A 20,253-nucleotide genomic window follows, 5' to 3' on the forward strand; every position below is an offset into this window, starting at 1 on the left:
TGTATTTCATATCCTTTGAGTTACATTGTGGCCAATGGTATGGGTGGAGTAAAATGGCAGCACCAATTGCAAATACACAGTGCCCCTTGATTGTTTTGCAAATAATCACTCTATAGAGTCTCCTGAACATTTCCTACAATACATTTTTACAATATACACTAAGCAAAGTGGCAAACTTGATTCATTTAATATTATTAATATCGCGTTTTACCGAGGACTTTTAGTTTTGAAGGCAAATTACGAAAACCGGAAGTCTTACTGTTGCTTCGGAATCTCTAATGTTGCCAGCATGACGCCACTGCAGACCAGCAATTAGACAGAAACATCAACTTCCGGATAAAACAATATCAGAATAAAAGTATCCCACGTAATAATACAATTTTAATTACCAACATTAATTAATGATATATTAAAGGGAACATATGTAAGATTTGTTTTGTTCTAATAGCATAAATACAATCATAAATTATCAGAAGACATCTGCAGTTAATGTTTTAAGTTAATGTTTCAAATCTTTTCCCTGAGATATTTTTTTCCCAGCGAAATCGATTGGTATGACGCGTACGAGCGTAATACTACTCGATTTCCCTGGGCAAAAAATAGAATCCAAACTCACGCTTCCCTCTCCAGTGAGATGACGTATCCAGAATCGTCACTGATATAATTGCGGTCATGTGACGTGAAATAGGTGTGCTTAACAAATATTATGAAGCGCACGCAACGCACCGATTCAGAATCTGGCTGATTGTCCACACATAAAGGTCCAAATCAACAGCCATAGCAGCGACGACCCTGCATGTTTATACACAATGCATTTGGATTTTGTATGTGCTTCTGTAGAGTTGACTGAACTGAAAGAAAACTGTGAGAGGGAGAGAGAATTCATAAGAAAAAAAAGGAAACACGTGGATATGAAGCACACTTTAAGAAATGAATTATCAATTAAAAGTGAAAACTGCCTCAGGCACGGATGCTTCTAATTTAAGGTTACTATGCTAAGCTTTCCAAGATTAAGGGGCATTATATGCTGTCAGTTGTTGATTAAAAGTTGATTAGTTGATTAATAAAGAGCAGAGCTATACACTCACCTAAAGGATTATTAGGAACACCATACTAATACTGTGTTTGACCCCCTTTCGCCTTCAGAACTGCCTTAATTCTACGTGGCATTGATTCAACAAGGTGCTGAAAGCATTCTTTAGAAATGTTGGCCCATATTGATAGGATAGCATCTTGCAGTTGATGTAGATTTGTGGGATGCACATCCAGGGCACAAAGCTCCCGTTCCACCACATCCCAAAGATGCTCTATTGGGTTGAGATCTGGTGACTGTGGGGGCCATTTCAGTACAGTGAACTCATTGTCATGTTCAAGAAACCAATTTGAAATGATTCGAGCTTTGTGACATGGTGCATTATCCTGCTGGAAGTAGCCATCAGAGGATGGGTACATGGTGGTCATAAAGGGATGGACATGGTCAGAAACAATGCTCAGTTAGGCCGTGGCATTTAAACAATGCCCAATTGACACTAAGGGGCCTAAAGTGTGCCAAGAAAACATCCCCCACACCATTACACCACCACCACCAGCCTGCACAGTGGTAACAAGGCATGATGGATCCATGTTCTCATTCTGTTTACGCCAAATTCTGACTCTACCATCTGAATGTCTCAACAGAAATCGAGACTCATTAGACCAGGCAACATTCTTCCAGTCTTCAACTGTCCAATTATGGTGAGCTCATGCAAATTGTAGCCTCTTTTTCCTATTTGTTGTGGAGATGAGTGGTACCCGGTGGGGTCTTCTGCTGTAATAACCCATCCACCTCAAGGTTGTGCGTGTTGTGGCTTCACAAATGCTTTGCTGCATACCTCGGTTGAAACGATGGTTATTTCAGTCAAAGTTACTCTTCTATCAGCTTGAATCAGTTGGCCCATTCTCCTCTAACCTCTAGCATCAACAAGGCATTTTCGCCCACAGGACTGCCGCATACAGGATGTTTTTCCCTTTTCACACCATTCTTTGTAAACCCTAGAAATGGTTGTGCGTGAAAATTCCAGTAACTGAGCAGATTGTGAAATATTCAGACCGGCCCATCTGGCACCAACAACCATTCCACGCTCAAAATTGCTTAAATCACCTTTCTTTCCCATTCTGACATTCAGTTTGGAGTTCAGGAGATTGTCTTGACCAGGACCACACCCCTAAATGCATTGAAGCAACTGCCATGTGATTGGTTGATTAGATAATTGCATTAATGAGAAATTGAACAGGTGTTCCTAATAATCCTTTAGGGGAGTGTATATTTATTCAAGACGCCAGCATGCCGGATAACAATGGAAGTGAGAACACTAGTGAAATACTGTAACACTAGCTTTAGGTATAGCAGAAATGCAGTCAAGGTCACTTTGGGAATGGCCTAGGAAAGAAAATGTGTTCTTTACAATTTATTCTAGTAACAATGCGTAGTTTGGCTGAGTGAGTGCTGACATCTACACAATAGATATGGCAATGGTCAATAATAACAAAGGGAAATACACCAATAGTTAAATATTAATTTGGGACATTTGTCAATATTTAATCAACAATGCACACTTTATAGGCATCTTGTGTCCATGTTTGCTTAGTGATCAGCTGGGTTAGGATGAACGCAATATACCACTCCTTTAAATAATCAGAAATTCAGAATCATGTTGCCCAAGGTAATTGTACATTTTTTCACGGAGGGTGGCCGTTATACTGTATACCTGTAAATGTATTGTGACTGTTGTTTCTTAGTTTAAGGTTTAGGGCTAGTCATTTAAACTGCTCAGGAATGGAGACAGGCTATAAGAGGGAGACTGACAGATGGCAACACCTCCGCCCTTACCCAATCTATCTGCTTTAAACAATTTTTTACTATCTAGATTCTAGTGCAATGTCTTCATTAGGATAAAATAAAAAAATCTGGATTTGACAGAGGTAACCAAATCTTAATTCAATCCATCTTTGAAAAAAAAACTAAAAACAAGCCCTGAACAATTTAGAAACGTATCAGATTCGTAATATATGATAACTACAAACAGGTTCTGAATTTGTTTTTGGAGATGGGGATTAAGTCTCCCTAAACTGCACCTCTACGCCTAAGGATAAGTACTGTGATGGGCTGTACCATTCTTAGTAACCTGAGACGAAATATAAAAGATGACTCTCCATAGCACAGGTGTCAAACCGGTTCCACGGAGGGCCGAGTGTCTGCAGGTTTTCGCTCTCACCTTGTACCTGATTGATTAATGAGTTCACTAATTGGTTAGTTTCTACCCCCACCTGGTTGTTCAGGTCTGACCTGGGAACCAATTTAAAGGAAAACCCAAAGACCTGCAGACACTCGGCCCTCCGTGGAACCGGTTTGACACCCCTGCTCTATAGGATGACACAACCCTCATGGGGCCTACAATAACATGAAGCAGAGGCAGAACAGTAGAGTCGAAAACTGAAGTTTGTAATTACCTTCACAGGGCTCGCGAAGTCCGTCAATACTGTTAAAATCCTAGCTCTAAGTTTATTTGGGCGGATGCCCACATTAAAGGCAGAGTTATTTTTAAACGTTTCCTTCTGAAAAACAACATAGTCTAAACCCAGCAACAAAATGTAACATTTTCAGTAAATCCAAGTGCAAAAATAGGCAGTAGGTGTAACCAAAAGGCTGTACAATTTAAGGCGCACCCAGAGTATGATTTGATGAACATAATGATTGCTGTAAGTTTACCTAGAGTGCAAGAGTGAGCTGATTCCCCTTGGCTATCTTTATTTCTGGTATACACTTAGAAAGCTCTCAACTATGTGAAGCATGAAAAAAAAAATCTCTTAGTAAATATATTTGCGGCACAAGTTTGGCAATGGAAAACACTTTTTTTTTTTTATCAAACGGTGCCCCCAAGTGGATAGTAAATTCAATGGAAAAATATGGGCAAGACCGGAAAAGCTTTCGCTTGACGCCACCTTCACGTTTTTAGGTTCAGTTCCATTTCTATCTCTAATTCCAAAACACTTGTCACATCACTATTTTTCGATAGACAAAATGTATGCAATGGCCTAGATATACATATAATGTTTGCAGCTGACACTATATTCATTTTATGTGTGAACTTATTGTTTATTTCCAAACAGTTATGAAGTAAAAGTCTAAGAAAATGTTAATCAGTAGGAAAGGTAGGCTGGAGACCGAAATGGAACCGGCTAGCATTATCCGCCTGTTTTCCTGTAAATCCGATATTTGGAATTCTGAATTGGGAATTTGAGCACCGAACGAACACGGTTAGCTTGTTGAAACTCACAGATGATCTCACTTCTTTAGTTTAGCTTTTTTTTTGATAATTATAAGGTTGATTGGTATAAAAATATATACCACTATACAGGAGTTCGGCGTAAGGTAATTCTAAATGTTTTTATATATTTTCAATGCGCCACAAAACTTGGAAACATGTCTGCATGTGTAACGTTAGATGATAACGTTATTGCTAGCTAAGCTCCAGCTAGCTTTGCTTTACAAATAGCTAACCCGCCATTGACAGCAGCCTAGATACGCTTGCTTAACTAACGGTATGGTGACTCGTTATATATAAATATATACACGATATACATATAGACACACTATAGTGTAGGTGATTTACATAATCAGTAAGTTTGGTACTGAAATAATATTTAATATAACATCAAGGCCTGCTATAACATAAGGTATGTGAAGTTAAAATAAGCACAATTGTCTTCGCTATCTTTAAAAGTAAGTCCTAACAAGGCCATGGGATTCTGAAGTACAATATTATAACCACACTGTTAACCATTGTTTTACGGGCTAAGTTCAATTACAATTTGTTGTGTTAGTACTGTACTGTTCGGTGAACTGAACATGGCTACATTTAAATACATTGGATTTGGCCGATTTTAATTTAAAGTATTTAATTGTGTGTTTACCAACAATAGCAAATTCCTTTTAAATTAATATGCATATTAATTCCATCAAAGGGCTCATTTAGCTGGATTTTAATGAATGTAAATACCTTGGAGTTGGCATATTTGTATAATTTAGAGTATTTTATTGTGTGTTTACCAACAGTAGCTAATTCCCTTTGAATTAGTATGCATGTATTCATTCCATCAGGGTTGCACTTCAGTCCAGTAAGACAAGATTGTTTTAGCATCGGTGTTAATTATGAAGTCATTCGCCACCTTGTAGCGTGCCATCTTCATCTTATTCATTATATATTATTTTCCTTCTTGTAATTAATGGATACTGTACATTTCAGTGAAGTTACATTTATTTAACCAAAAATACAGTTACCCTACATTGTCGTTGGGGTCTTGGGTTGTTAATTAGCTACATGGAATGCCCCATTTCTTGCTCTCAGTACTCAGAACGTACTCAGTACTCAGAACGTATTTCATTTACGTGATGTTCTTATGACAGAATAAATTGAACTATCTAACAGTTGCGGCTCTAAACTTGAGCCCATAATCCTTCTCTCTGGGCCATTGTACCATGTATTTTTATAGGTCCATTCTCCCTAACAGAATGGAGACTAGATATTAAAAAAAAAACTGCAAAAACCGTGAGGAAAATGTAAAAAGACTAGTTGTTTTCCACTATACCAAGACCTGCCAAGGTCTACATGTCCTACAGTAAATTCCAGTAAGAAGCAAACATCCTCCCCCATTCCACCCATCCTCCCGGGTTCTATAGAACTACATTACTGGACATTGCAGTCGGTTATGGGAGACATGGGGCGGTCGTGTTTTTCGTGGTTTCTAAGCATTTGATGCTGTAAGAAGAGCGGCCAGTATTGATCCGCGCTTGTACTTGTATCAGTTTTCATTGGGAATGTTTTTGTATGCTTTGCACTTGCGGCTGCAGTATGTAATTTTCCACGTAGTTCTGAGAGGTTGTCTAAATGATATGATCTATAAAATCCAAAACAACATTCTGGTGTATGTCTGAATTTATTTTCCCCCCAATGTTGTTATGCAGTGATTGGTATTGCTAAACACCCGTGGCGGAGGGATGTGTGGGGTAGACCTTTTGTCGTTAATCAGAGTAAGTATTTTGTCTTATTCTGAATCATATTAATCAAACCTTATTCATATAGTGCATTTCTTACATTTAAATGCGTTCTAAGGTTAAAGCGGAATGATTCTATTCAAAATCAAGATAAGATGCAATATATTTACAAAAACAATGGTTAAGATTCCAATACAGAAATAATAAAAGTTATATGAATAAATAAATAATAGGATAGTTAACACAACTAAAAAGCATGGCTAAAAAGGTATGTCTTAATTTTTGAGGCCCTCAGGTTTTACAGCCAGACCATAGTTGTCCAAAATAAGCCTTATCAAACATTTTGGTTCCGACCTTTGGAACGACTACAACGTCAGGGCCAGAAGTTTCCAGAGAACGACTAAAAATCAATTAAGCATGTTTTTAAATCAGTTGTAAAACTAACAGGCAGCCAATGCTAGGGCTTTCTAATAATGTTGCATAGAGGTAACATGTACAAGCTAGACAGTATATCAAATCTTGAGGTAACCCACAGGAGGTCTCTATATTCTTTCAGGTATGGTCACCCAGAACAACAAAATAGTCTCTCTCGGTCAGATTTGTCCCAAACCAGTACAGAACTAAAACTAGAGAAGCCAAACCAGTCTTGTAAAATGTCAAAGTATGTCCCGTTTAGCTGCAATGTCAGAGGTTGCGGGTTCTGTTCCCATGACGACCAGGTTGAAAATGTATGCTACTGTAACTCGTTTCAAATAAGGGCGTCCGGTTACTGACTTAAATGTAAATGTGAAGTGAGTGGGACATGGTGATTATCTATACCACCAAAGGGTTGTAATTCCAGTAAGGCAAGAAGAGAGTGCTTTCCAGCATCATTGTAAATCATCAAGTCATTTACCCCAAAAATCAGTTTCAGGAGAATTTTACCTAAAAGAGAGGGTTAGAAGTTGGTTTATAATTTCTGAGGGCTGATGTGTGTTATTTCTAAAGTAGGGGTTTAGCTAAGGCCGTCATAGGTGAGTCTGGAAATGTTCCTGCATCTGTACAGTTAAATACTGTTCTGACTCACAAACCATATGCTGTTTGGAGAAGGCGTCGCCACTTGGACGACAGAAGTTTGTAGCATTTCAAAGAAAGCGAGTCCCTGGCAACCATCTGCCGGTCAACGGCCTTGCTTTGTTTTGTAGGGACCAAATGTCCTTTAAAAAAAACCAATGGTGGTGACAACGTCACAGACAGCAGACTGTGGCTGGTACCTCTACAAACCCTTCACCATATTCTCCTCTCAGTAAACAAGCCGCAGAGGGATTCCAAGCATAGATCTTATGCACAGAGCACATAGTCGATATACCTGAAATGAAAATATTTGATGTTGCCAGCATCCATTTGCAATATTTTGAAGGTATCTCCATGTGACATTGAAAGATTGTCAGAACCCCATTTGGAGGTATTAGTCCTAGCGTTTGTATTGTGGCTTCAGCCCCCTTGGACTTTTTACACATATTATTGTATCTATGGAATGCATATGTATTTACCACCTTTACAGTAGTTAGTATTTGGTTGGCACCTTTGGCAGCAATTGCAGTCATGAATTTATTTGGATAAATCTCTACCAGCTTTGCCAATCACGACACAGCAGTTTGTACCATTTCTTCTTTCCAAAATTGCTCTGTCAAGTTGGTTGGGAGCCATTGTTGAACAGCAATATTCAACTCTTTCACATATTCTCTGACTGTTTTTGGGTGTCACTGTCCTGCTTGAAGAGAAAATCCTCATGGAAGTTTTCTCCCAGGATTTCTTTGTACTTTGCTGCAACCATTTTAACCTCAATGTGCACAAGCTGTCCAGGCCCTGAAGCCGAGAAGCACAGCCTCCACCGTCCTTCACGTTAAAAGCACGGTGATCCCAGAATAATGCGCAATATTACATTACGCTTATATTTGAGCCAAAAAGCTTTCAGACCGTAGAATCGTCTTCCACAGAGTCTCAGGCCTTCTAGCAAATTATAGCAGAAAATGTATGTCACGTTTTTTCAACACTGGCTTCTTGCCCAGGTCTGTTTTTGAGGACAGCCTGTGCTAGTCAAATTCACAGTTGTGAAAAATTTATCAGTTTCTTGATAATTTGTCACTTTAATTAAAAGTTAAATTTTGAAATTATGCACTTTTGTGAATGCGGATCAGTGGCGAAAAATCCAAATTAAATTAATTTAGATTTCATGTTGCAACAATTAATATGTGGAAAAGTCCAAGGCGTTGAAAACCTTTGACAGCCACCGGAATATGGAATATATGGATTATATCATCTATGTAAGGACGGGGCTCTGTTTCCTCACCTGTACATTCTATTACCGTCTTACATTCTATTACCGCAAATCCAGAGTTTCTTAAATGGCCCTCTGGCAGACAGTAATACTGTGTTAACCACTGTTGTCTTTGGGTTACTCTGTTAACCACTGTTGTCACTGTTGTCTTGGGAGCCTGATGAGAGGCTTGCTTCAACATGCCCAGAGGAACTTGACCAACTGGAGCGGAATCATAACAACACCGTAACAAGACGTTGCACACAGTTGGATCCCAATCCCTGGCACTCTCCCTGTATGTTAGGACGAAGAACGTTTAATAGGCAGCCCCTGGAATTGTTTGTGCGATCGTGTCAACTCCTCGATCTGTCAGTGTGGAATGGCTTCTTCAGGGACTCATAAGAGATTGTGGCTGCGGTCTTGAAAACCTACTGTACATGAGCCAAATGGGCTCTGACCTACCAACTACAGCATACTCACATGCTGCTGTTCACAGCTCAAAGTTTGTAAAATAAAATAAAAAGACAGCATTTGGAATTATGCGTTTTAGGCAACAGCTCAAGTAATCTTAACCTTGTCTGGTTTGATCAGTCATTACAGGTTCCCTGTTGTCAATTATTAAAGCCCTATCCAGCTCTAACAAGTTCCCTCTGCCCTTCTCGGTCAGGGAAGTGCTGTGTCACTGAGGCATTGTTACCAGAGCCCGGCCAACTCGTGCAAATCTCCTGTGTGGGAAATGGGAACAGTCCTTGAGGTTGTTGTTTTTTTTTTTACTGGTGTCGCAGCTGCTAGTTCCGTCGCAGATGTTAGTTTGGCCAGTGTTCACGTTGCGTGACAGCTTTTTTTTTTGTAGACTGAAATCTTTGGCAAAAATATGCTGTTGATCATCTGTATAATTTACTAAATCATAGCCTATTCCACAAATAAATCCTACAGCGGCCTGGACAAAGTCACTGGCACCTCGTAGATGTAGTTTGAGACAATTAGACTAAAAAAAGCTGTTTTTTCTTCTGTACTGTTGAATTAGACTCAGCTAGTCTGAGTTGCAGGCGTCTGCAGTATGAAAACCGACTAATGTTCCTGTTTTGTTTCGTTGTGTTACACCTCCTTGGACTGCAAGTGGCTCCACTGAGTCAAGTTTAACTACTAATACTAATAAAGAGCATGGCATTGCAGTTTCCCCCTGTCAAGTAAATCACGTGATGAATACTCCCCTTGAGTATTTATCAAGATGGAGACCCTTAAAGGCTATTTAATATTGCATGTAAATATTCCCTTTTGATGTTTCCTCTGTCGTTGTGTGTTTTGATTAGGTGGAGTGGTCTTGTCTCCCGTCGCCATGTCAGTGCTGCTGGTGAAGTGACCCAGAGACTGCATCAGCCTGAAGGATCTCGCTGATCGCCATGATGAGCTGGTTCTTCTTCAGCCTGCTCCTGGGGCTTTGGGCCCGCGATGGACAGGCCGGTGGTGAGTCTGTCCAGGAAGATGTGATTGGTTGTAAAGGTGCACGCAGGTCACATGATCACCCCATTGTTAACATACACCCTAAGAATTCTAATAACGTTGCATTGTGGAGTAGTTATTCCAGTCTTATAACAAGTAATAAAGTGTTACATTATCAGAAAGGTACATTCGTTGGAACTTGTCAAGCAGCCGTTGTTTTATATATAATTTTTGTTTCAAGTGCTTTGAGAGTCTTTTAGGAATGAACATTGATTTTGAAAACATTGTCAACATCCTCTTCCTCATCAAGTTACACAAAAGGCCATAAGGCATAACGACTTTATTATCTGAGATACCACCTGTCAGTCCTCCTCCCTGTGCTCATTGAGGTGAAATGACTCGCTACGTATTTGTGTTTTTCATGGCTTTGCAGGACTTATGCCTCCCCAGAAAGTTAACCTGGACGCAGACAATGCAGCACAACAGCTGTCGGTCACATGGGAGGGCAGCCAAGCCACTTCATTTGACATGGAGATTTTACGTACTGAACTCATGGAGATTGTATTGAATGTAAGGGAAGTGTTGTATTCAGTCAGAACAGTGTTTAATTAAAAAAGTTATCATTGTATCATGTCCCTACCTCAATAGTCTGCTTATTCAGTTTTAGCATCTGGCTCTTCAGTTGTGTACTGATGTCATGGAGGGATTTGAACCCTGGTCTCTTGCTCATCTAAACCATTGGCCTGTATATTTTGGTAGGAAACAGTGTTTGTAAAACTGAATCTGAGCACCGGAAGGTACCAAAGGAACTGGACCTCGCCCGTACCCCTGGAGTGTACCTCACTGTCGGTTAAAGTGCGCTCCAGGGACGGCCAAGATGTCAGCGAATGGAGTCCTCAGCAGATACTTCCAGGTTTGTCTCTCTCTGATCCTCACAGGGTGGTCTCTGATCCTTCTAGATTGGTCTCTCTCTAATTCTCCCTGGGTGGTCTCTCTGAGCCTCCCAGGTTTGTTTCTCTTTGATCCACCCAGGGTGGTCTCACGTTGATCCTCCTAGAAAAACCTCTCTGATCCTCCCTGGATTGTCTCTGTTTGATCCTTCCAGGGTGGTCTCTCTGATCCTGGTTCTTTCCCCACTTTCCTGTCCAGAAAAGAATACAAAAATATATCTTAAAATGCCAATGTTTTTTGGTACTCCAGGGAAGGACCTCCCATACAAAGCAGAGGCACAGATGTATCCAGAAGTGAAAGTGGTTCCTGTGGGAAGCAACATGACGTTCTGCTGCATCGTTGCTGAGGGTCAGCAGTTTGGTAGCATGTGGTACAGTCAAACCCGTTTGAATGAGACCATGCTCAGTAGGCGAACCTACGCTGCCACGGTAACCAATCAGAGCCTGTCCAAACCCTCCGGGACCAACGTGTTCTGTAGCAACGAGAAAACAACAATCAAAACCGCCGATGCTGGGGCCGTGGTGTTTGTGGGATGTGAGTTCGCCACGTAACATTTATTCTGCTCCCAGACATTTACAGCACATTTGTGGCGTCATGAAGGACACCACTTTCCTATATGTAGAATGATCTGCATTTAAACTGAGGGGCAGTTTCCCTGATACAGACTAAGCCTTCTAAAGTCTTCTAAAAAACAGTACTGTCCTTAGATTAATTTCATTCCAGGACTAGGCTTAATCTGGGTTTGGGAAAGCGACCCTTTAAACTGGGGTCCTTAGCTTCTGCATACACTTTATGACCTAACAGTTAAAGCTGATGTTTGTAATTTATCTAAATGTTTAACCCCTCCCCCCACCCCCAGACCCTCCTCTACCCAGTGACCTGGTTTGTGAAACCCATGACCTGGTCTCTGTGAGCTGTGCTTGGACAGAGGGCCGTAAGACCTACCTATATGGAACGCAGCGCAAGACCAACTACACTCTGAATGGAAGGTACCTTCTACAGATGTTTACAGCACTCCGACCTCCTTTTTTCTCCTCCTCTTACCACCTTTCTCCTTGACGTCAGGAACGTTAACGAATAACGTTTTGCGTAAATGAAGTTAATTTATGGATTTAGTTACGTTTCGCCCATTTGAACCCAATACAGGGCCATGTGTGTCTGTGGGCTCCAGTGGGTAACAGAATGATCTTTATAGGATTTAGGGAGCTATTTGGGAGCCAGGTTTTAACCTTTTATTGGGGCGGGGGTGAGCTTTGGATTACATGGTCCAGACTCTAGTTGCCATTTTATTTTCCATTGTCTTGTTCAGGGCCTGCTCCATTGAAAAAGGACCGATGCAGTGTGGTTTGGACCAGTGGGAAGGTTTCTGGACCCTTGTGGCTTACAACCCGCTGGGCCAGGTCAGGCTGACCGATGCGGCCGAGCTGGACCACCGAGGTAAGGGCTTTGGGGTGGACGCGGAGCCGACGCCACGAGTTGTCATGGGCATTTTACAATGTGATCCCGGTCGCGGCTCCCGCAGCCCTGCAGAGAATGAGCTGTGGTGTCTTCTGAGTGTTTGTTTTTCCCCTCTCATGTCTTTTAAATGTGTTTCGTTGCCAGTCCGCCCGCTGGCCCCTGTGAATTTGTCCCCCCGGGTTGTCCAGGCCTTGAATGCCATTGTGGAATGGCGGTGGAGTATAGAGGGCTATAAGACACTGTCCCTCATCTGCCAGGTGCACCTGACCAACCTGTGGAACAACAGCACGGTAAGATTGGACACTTCCTCTGCACTGACGGACACTGTGCTTCTTGACCGCTGAACATCATTTATTGTAGTATTATGTGCTAGTGAACAAAATACTAACCTATATTTGAGTGTGGTATTCATGAAAGTGTGGAATGGTTAAAAGACTTTCCATGTTCCTGACCTCATTGCCTGTTGCTCATCATCCATCCATTCAGTCAAAGCGGACAGTCGCTGTTGGATCGAAAATCTCGTCTACGAAACAGAAACTTTTCAGCCAATGGGAATGAATTGTCATATTTTGGCGTTTATTAAAATGTAATTCGGAAACTTTAGAAGCTATTTTGAATACATGTTTATGGTCCTATAGTCATTGAGTGACTCTTTGTTTAACACAATGACCAAAGAGAGACGTTTGGAAGTATCCTGACCCCTACTGACCATAAAGAAAATGTGTTGAGTTGAAATCCTGAATATTTTTATTTTATTTATAAAGGGGAAGGGTCTCTTTTACAAGTGGGCCTGCATTACAGCAATAATAAGAACATACACATATTCCATGAGTGAGGAGAGTTTTACCTCGAAGGAGGAACATGTTCTAACAGAAACATCCTGGGTCATTTTGAAGTCATCCAAACATAGATTTTTGGACATAGAGAAGAACCCTGTAGCCCTGTAGAAAAACCCTTTCAATTTTCTCATAATTACTTTGGGTTTTGTTTGATTTAAGACAAAGTTTCAAATAATAACTTTTATTAAAATACTGGTTGTTTTGTTTACTCATTGCTTTTTTGTGTTTTAAAAAAAACAATCTAGAAAACCTACACTGGTGTTGGATTGAACAGCGTGGTACTGAAGGATTTAGAACCCGATGAAGATTACAGCGCTAGGGTCCGCTGTGGAGTGCAGAAGAACTTCTGGAAATGGGGAGAGTGGAGTTCAGCCCTGGCATTCAAAACCAAAATGGACCGTAAGCACTCAACTCTGTCACCGAAGATCAGAACTATCCTGAAATGTATTCCATTGTCCTTATGGACATTATTTTCCTAGACACTGGGATTGATATAGACAATATTCTCTACAGATTAGTCCTTGTAGAGGTACCATTAAAACACATCAAATCCATCTGAAAGAATTACTCCCAATAGTAGGGAATTGTTTGGGAATTGGACGAGACCATTCCATTTACAGGGAGGTATTAGTAAAGATTTTCAGATGACCAGAAACTCATCCAATGTCCCTCCCCATGCCAGGCCCAGATGCTCCTGATGTATGGGTATGGATGAACAGTGACGACTTTGGCCGTGTTCTGTGGAAAGTAAGTACTAACAGGCTGCTTTTTACAGTATAACCAGTGTCTATGTTTAGTCAGGTCGTACAATCCAGTAGCTGAACAAATTGGTTTCCCAGACATAAAGAGAATCCCGGATTAAAAAGCATTTTCAATCTCCATATATTGCATTTTTCTCTCACTCTAGCTCTAAAGCCCTACAACCAGTTGAAATACACATTTTCTACCTGGAGAAAATCCACCTAAAACCTCAAAGGGACGTTTTTGTCGACCAGTGAAAAGATTTAGAACTCTTGGGCAATATAGTAAACAGCGCTTTGTTCACTGATGAGCAAATTATGCATTAAATGAAAAGAACACCCTACCTACAATGAAACACGGGGAGATTAGCTGATGTTTAGTTGTCTCTGGTTCTTGGGGGTGTCAAGGCCTTATGAAATTAGAAGATTATTAGGTGGTTTAGAGAATGTTTAAGCCTGTGTCCATAAACTGCCAGCGCATGCCAAACAAATTCCCCAAATCCTTCTAAACAGGCTATCCATTCATACTTCTTTGTCAGATTAGTGTTGCAGTTTGGATAATGTATTTATTTAGTTAAATAGCTGTAGGACAGAAGAATAGGCAATTTGATAGGCTTACATCCATGTGCAATGATATGTGACGTCTAGAATATGACAGGTTTACAGCCGAGAGTCGGTTGTGTCACCTCTAAACAGACTAAATGGATCTTTTAACAATTACGATTCTTTTAGAATTTTTTTCTACCATCCACATGTTCACCAACATTACATTTGTGAATATGTTTTAGCAACCTGTGTCTGTCTAAGGAGGTGGAAGTTCAACGAGTTACCACTCAAGGACTAAAGACACTGATGATGCTGTCTTCACATGACGCAACATACCTCGCTGTTGTCAAAGCTTTTAGAATGGACGTGTAGTCCCTGGTGGGCGCCTCTCATTTGTCCCTGGATGCACTTACCACTGGCTGTGTGTTTTCCCCTGAAGCCTCTAACCAAGCGACAGAGCCATGGCCAGATCACTGGTTATGAGGTGACCCTGTGGAGCCCAGAGGAGAATATCCAGCAGACTGTCACCCTCCCTCGGACCACACACAGTCTCCCCATCAATGGGACTGACCGTGGGAGTACGGTCATGGTCACAGCGCGGAACCCCGCTGGTGTCTCCCGCCCAGCCAGCGTCGTCGTCCCCGGACAAATCCCGGGTAAGAAGAGTGGTGCAGACTTTGCGTAATCAGGACAGGACTGCCGGATGAGTTGTTTAATTTCATTTAGTATAATTGGGCGGGAGGAACCTAGAAACCGCCTGTGAGTGCGGACGCTCACGTTTGAAAGGTGATGCATGCTGGGAACGCGAAAAGGCTCTTGAGAGTGACCTCTTACCGTCTTTCAGATGAAAAGGAGATCCCCGTCTCCAGGGTGGCGTTCAACGGCAGCGGTTTCTCGCTGTCCTGGGCGGCCCACGCTAACGCTAGCTGTGGCTACGTGTGGGAGTGGTACCGCACTGGCTGTGCACTGGACTGCAGTGTGGAGTGGACCAGGGTGGCGCCGGACAACACGTCCGCTGTGGTTCAATCCAGTGAGTCTCGGGTGGGGTGGTGTTCTTGTACCGTCCTGTTACAGATTGGATGTTACGTCTGTTTTTTGCTAGTGGCCGGCCTTTTGGGCCTTTTTCCCGGACTTGCCAGACGGACAGCCGGGGCCGCCACTCAGCGTTTCTCAGTGCCAGTGTGTTTTCTTCTCCTTTGCAGGTGACTTTATGTCAGGCGTGAGATACACGCTGTCCGTGTACGCCTGTTCGTCGGAGGCGCCGCGGCTGCTGGAGAGATGGCACGGGTACATGCAGGAGCTGGGTGAGTTCGGATGTAGTTTATGTTCAGCTGTTGAGCGTTGTGTGTGTTTTTAGTACCATACTCTGTACTCTTGAAGGGGTAGGTCAAAATCTTTTAGTATTTTGTGGAGCACATCGTCATATTTTCCCTCTGTACTGAGAGTTCTCTATGTTGAAAACCTGACTGCTGACGTTCACAATATTAAGGGACGGTCTCAACGGGATGGATGTAGGATATTTGAGTGAACTGACCCTCTAAATATGTCACGTGTCACCCTTCCTCTCCCCTCCGCAGCCCCGTCTATGTCCGTCCCGGGGCTGTCCCTTGATCAGAAAGGCTCTGATGTCCAGCTGACCTGGGAGCAGATTCCACTGGAGCAACAGAGAGGCTTCATCCTGGGATACAACGTCTACCTGACCCACACTTCACACCCCACCCTATATGGTAACCATTCGACATCTACCTGGCTATACCTCGCCACACCAAGTACCTCTTAAAAAACCAGCCCCTCGACCGCGGCACATAAAGTGTCCCTGAAAACGTTTTCTTGTGATCGGCAGCCAACATCACAGATCCGCAGCTTACAAACCTCACCGTCAGTCACCTGAGTCCGGGCTCCTACAAGTTCACCGTTAAGGCATACACCACGGCAGGGGAGGACGAAGGGGTCACAGGGTTCATCTCACTGAAGCCCTACAGTACGTTCTCTCAATGTTCTCTCACGTTTCCCACAGCTGTTTCTGGGCCTCACCGTTCTGCAATACGTTCTTGTGACGTTGTCAAACTGTCACATTTTTGTTTTCATCCCTTGGATTAGTGTCAGGGCTGTCAGTGATACACACTTTTCAACTAATAGTGTTGGAATCTGACTAATGGTAATTAGCTGTTACATGTGACTTTTAGGGCAGTTGTATGTTGTTTATTACTCGGATTGGACCAATCAGAGTAATAATAGTAGTGATTTTATTTCTCCAGGAAATAAACCATGTCTTTAATTTGTACTTCCCTGTAGCTGATTGGCTGATCTTGGAGATCCTGGTTTCCCTGGGGGTCATGACCTGTCTCCTCACCCTCATCAGTAGTCTTTGCTACAGGAAGAGGAAGTGGTAGGCCAGTGTTTTCTTCCATTGCCTGGGTGCCAGTAATTTTTTACTGTTGGTATGCCAAAAGTACTTGTGACCAGGTTATTTCATCCATTTCATTGGCAGAGTAATGACCAGAATGAACCGGTGGCTGTTACAATGGAGAATAGTGTTAGAATCGTTTTTTGTGTACATTTATAAGGGTGAAGAAAGCCTTCTACCCGGAGATTCCAGAGCCCAAGCTCCCAGGATCCTGGGGGATCACTCAGGTAAGCATTCTCAGCGGGCAATATGGAAACCTAAAACTGGGATTCTGACGACCTTTCCAAAATGTTGACATATCGCCGTATAATGTGTGTTTGTTTCCAAGGGGACGTTGGACGTGAAGCCTTCCCCCCACAGTATGGTACACATTGTGGAGAACCCTGAGTGGGAATCCAGCAAAGAGGCCCTGGTGACCGTTCCTGAGGAGGATGAGGACGAAGACGGCGACGAGCCCCTTGCACTCCGATACTACAACCACGTGGTGGGGGAAGGCTCCACTTCTGGGAGACACCCTTATGCGTTCGACTCCTCGGCCTCCTCCATCGGCTCCATGGACTCGGGGCGCACAGATGTCACCTACACCGGCATCCAGACCTCGGCCTCCTCTCCGGTCCCACCCCAGCCTGATGCATCCGGCCCCGGGCGACGTGTTGGCGGCGGAGGTTATCAGCCCCAGATGCAGTCGGCGTTGTACCCAGCAGTAGCCCACACTGGCCCAGAGGAGGCCCCTGAGCTGGGCTCTTTCGGAGGGTATCAGCCCCAGTGCTCCTGGAAGCCGGACTCCTCAGATGCTGAAGACGGCGGCTTGGACTGCATGGGCAGTCCCACGTCGGTCACCTCCTCCCAGTTCCTTCTCCCCGAAGACACGTCTTCCCCAGAGGGCAAGGAGAACCTGTCGTCAGCAACGACCTGGTTCCACCACTTCCTCACGGGCAAAACCTGAGGCTGCCCGATGTCACAACGATGGCCCAGAGTGTTACCGGTTTTCCACTGCCATCCATCACCTTCCCAACCTGGCAATTGTTAACGCTCACTTTATTGTCACGTTTCTGTACTAGGTTCAAGTGTGAACTCACAAATGGACACATGCGTGTGGGGATGCGAAGAGGACTCTAACGACTATACTAACACTTATTACACTAATCCTCGTTTCGCTCGACTGCCTTTGTGATGACTGTGTTCCGCGATGTGCGTGCTGCAGTGCTACTGAAAGAGTCCAAGGCATTTTAGGAGTAAATGTAAATCGTTTTCTGAACAGAACGCCCTGAAACTCACACACGCCTGCTACGCAATCCAGAAGTTGGACATTAACCCTCTTATTTGAAAGTGAGAATTTCTTACTGTCATCCTCTGGAACTGTCTAGTTATAGCAAGTAGTTACTCAAATAAGCTAGTAGTACATGAAGAAATGGACTATCAATGTCATTGTCATCTGTGTTTACTCTAGGAGCTTTTAGGGCCTCCAAACTTGGGGTGTCTTTAGTAAATGTGGAAGCTAAGTTAGTTCTCCCCGATTTCTTTTTGCTAAAATTAGCATTTTGAATGCAGTACCTTCACATTCTTAAGTAGAAAATATTTTTTAATTAGATGTTATATTCCGGATATTGTGGGCCATTGAATTTGCTGAATGTTCTGCAGCATTATACCAAATCATGTCACAATATGACTACTGAAGTCATGTCTGTTGACAGTGTAAACAAAAAATAGAGCTTGCCTTGAGAATGTTAAGCTTCCATTCATTTTACAGATTTTTGACTGTCGTTTTATGCCTTGTCACTAGATAGTTTTCTGGTTTAAAAACAAAAACAGAACACGTTATGTACAGTTCGTCATGGGATCTGTAGTTATCCTCTGAACAGTGAAATATGGATGGAGGTAGTCCTCCATAATAGTACTGGTTAGGGTTAGTTTAAGTTGAAGCACACTGACATATCCATTTAAATTCATGAAAAAGAAACAGGAATTAGAATTATGGTTAACTTTTTGAGTGGACCCCAAACCTCTTAATTGTACAAATGTTACGTTTTTGTCTTCCTTACAACACAATTATTTCTGGCATTATTCAGACGTTCTACAGCTGCATTTGGAATTGTTACTGTGAAGATATGCACTATATATACAGCCTCAGAGTTACTGTTGGTGTTTGAGAACTGCTGTTCTAAGGTTAACTGGACTGCTAGTTCTAGAACTAGCAAGAGTGTTTGAGGTAGATCCAGGTGTACTTTCTTTTCGATCCAGGTTTCCGTGTATGTTGTATCAAATTTCCCAGGCAATTGACAGAGGGCACTGGAATGTCTGGGAGCTGGTGTCGAACTCCTCAAGTGAACACTGACATCTCACCATAACCTGGTCCCAGATCTGTTTAAGCACTCCATTGCCTATTGTTAGTGACAAGGAGCAAGCAATTTTGCCCGCTGACACTCAGGCTGATCTGGAAACGTTTGTTATCTCCGAGCCTCCAGCAACAAAGCTTTGAGTACTACTGTGACATAAAGGTATAACGTTCAGGGTAGTAATTTAGAGGGATGAGAATGCATGGATTTAAAAAACTTAGTCTGGCTCCCAAAATGACATCCATCCTATGAATAGGATGCCATTAGGGAAACGTTCATACTCTGTTTTTAAGACTGTTGGAGATTAACGTAATGCTATGTATTGATATTTTATGTTTATTTTGTCAATTTGGCATTTCTTCTTGCTCTGAACTAAAAAGAAGTATATATAAAATTGTGTATTGCTCACCTCAGTGTAAAGAATTTTATTTTTCACTGTTCTAAAAGTTTCTGTCTTTTTTGGAATACAGTTTTTTCTCCATGCTAGATCTGTTAGCAGGGTGAGTCAATCCATTTGTTTACACTGTTCAATGAAACTGGTGGCATTACAACTGCTTCAGCTTGTGTTGTCACAGTTTAGTGTTAGGAATCATGATGTCTGGTTATAGCTCTTGTGGCTTTGCATTGCCTTGAGGCTTGTGCATGTTGTATAAACTAGAAGTGTGCCAAGTGCTAGGAAAACACTGTTGTATGGACTATATTCAGCATTTCCATCAATATACAAATGAAATCAAATATATGCTATCTACTAAATATGTAAACACTAATAATGCAATTTTTTTGCATGATTGCTTGCCTTTTCAGAGTTTGTGCGGCTCTTATTCTGAACTATTGAACACTATGCTTTGGTGTGCATTCCAAATGGAACCCTATTGCTTCCCCTATCCCCTACATATTGCACTAATCCTAAAGGGAATAGGGAACCATTCAGTATGCACACTTAGTTGAAAAAATGAAATTATTCAGCATTATCAACTGAAAAAAATGAGAACACTAATTGTAAACACTGTTAACACTATTGCAAACTGTTTTAAAGCAATAAATATATTACTACCTTTTTGCTGTCATTTTTCCTGCAAAACCTCTCACGGAGTGTATTGCATATGGAAAGGGACATTGTGTGAAATTGTAACTTTAACATCTAGGTAGACACCCTGTAGAAGGAGTTTTTACTAGGACGGATGGGCACACACAGCTGGC

The 20,253-nt window shown here is 42.2% G+C and overlaps 1 protein-coding gene across 1 annotated transcript; it reads left to right on the forward strand.

Annotated features, from left to right (window-relative positions):
* The first annotated feature begins 4,253 nt into the window (after positions 1–4,253).
* On the forward strand, positions 4,254–20,111 carry lifra (LIF receptor subunit alpha a). The gene is made up of 18 exons (XM_010877034.5): positions 4,254–4,411; positions 9,647–9,800; positions 10,210–10,346; positions 10,536–10,689; positions 10,977–11,261; positions 11,587–11,716; positions 12,037–12,164; positions 12,330–12,475; positions 13,270–13,423; positions 13,707–13,771; positions 14,750–14,966; positions 15,155–15,340; positions 15,513–15,614; positions 15,888–16,037; positions 16,154–16,291; positions 16,606–16,699; positions 16,878–16,944; positions 17,046–20,111. The coding sequence occupies exons 2-18, from the start codon at positions 9,737–9,739 to the stop codon at positions 17,661–17,663; spliced, it is 2,835 nt and encodes a 944-aa protein (XP_010875336.2). The 5' UTR covers positions 4,254–4,411; positions 9,647–9,736; the 3' UTR covers positions 17,664–20,111.
* The last annotated feature ends 142 nt before the right edge of the window (positions 20,112–20,253 follow it).

The sequence above is a fragment of the Esox lucius genome, chromosome 13 (genome assembly GCF_011004845.1).
Source record: "Esox lucius isolate fEsoLuc1 chromosome 13, fEsoLuc1.pri, whole genome shotgun sequence".
NCBI classification, from domain to species: Eukaryota; Metazoa; Chordata; class Actinopteri; order Esociformes; family Esocidae; genus Esox; species Esox lucius.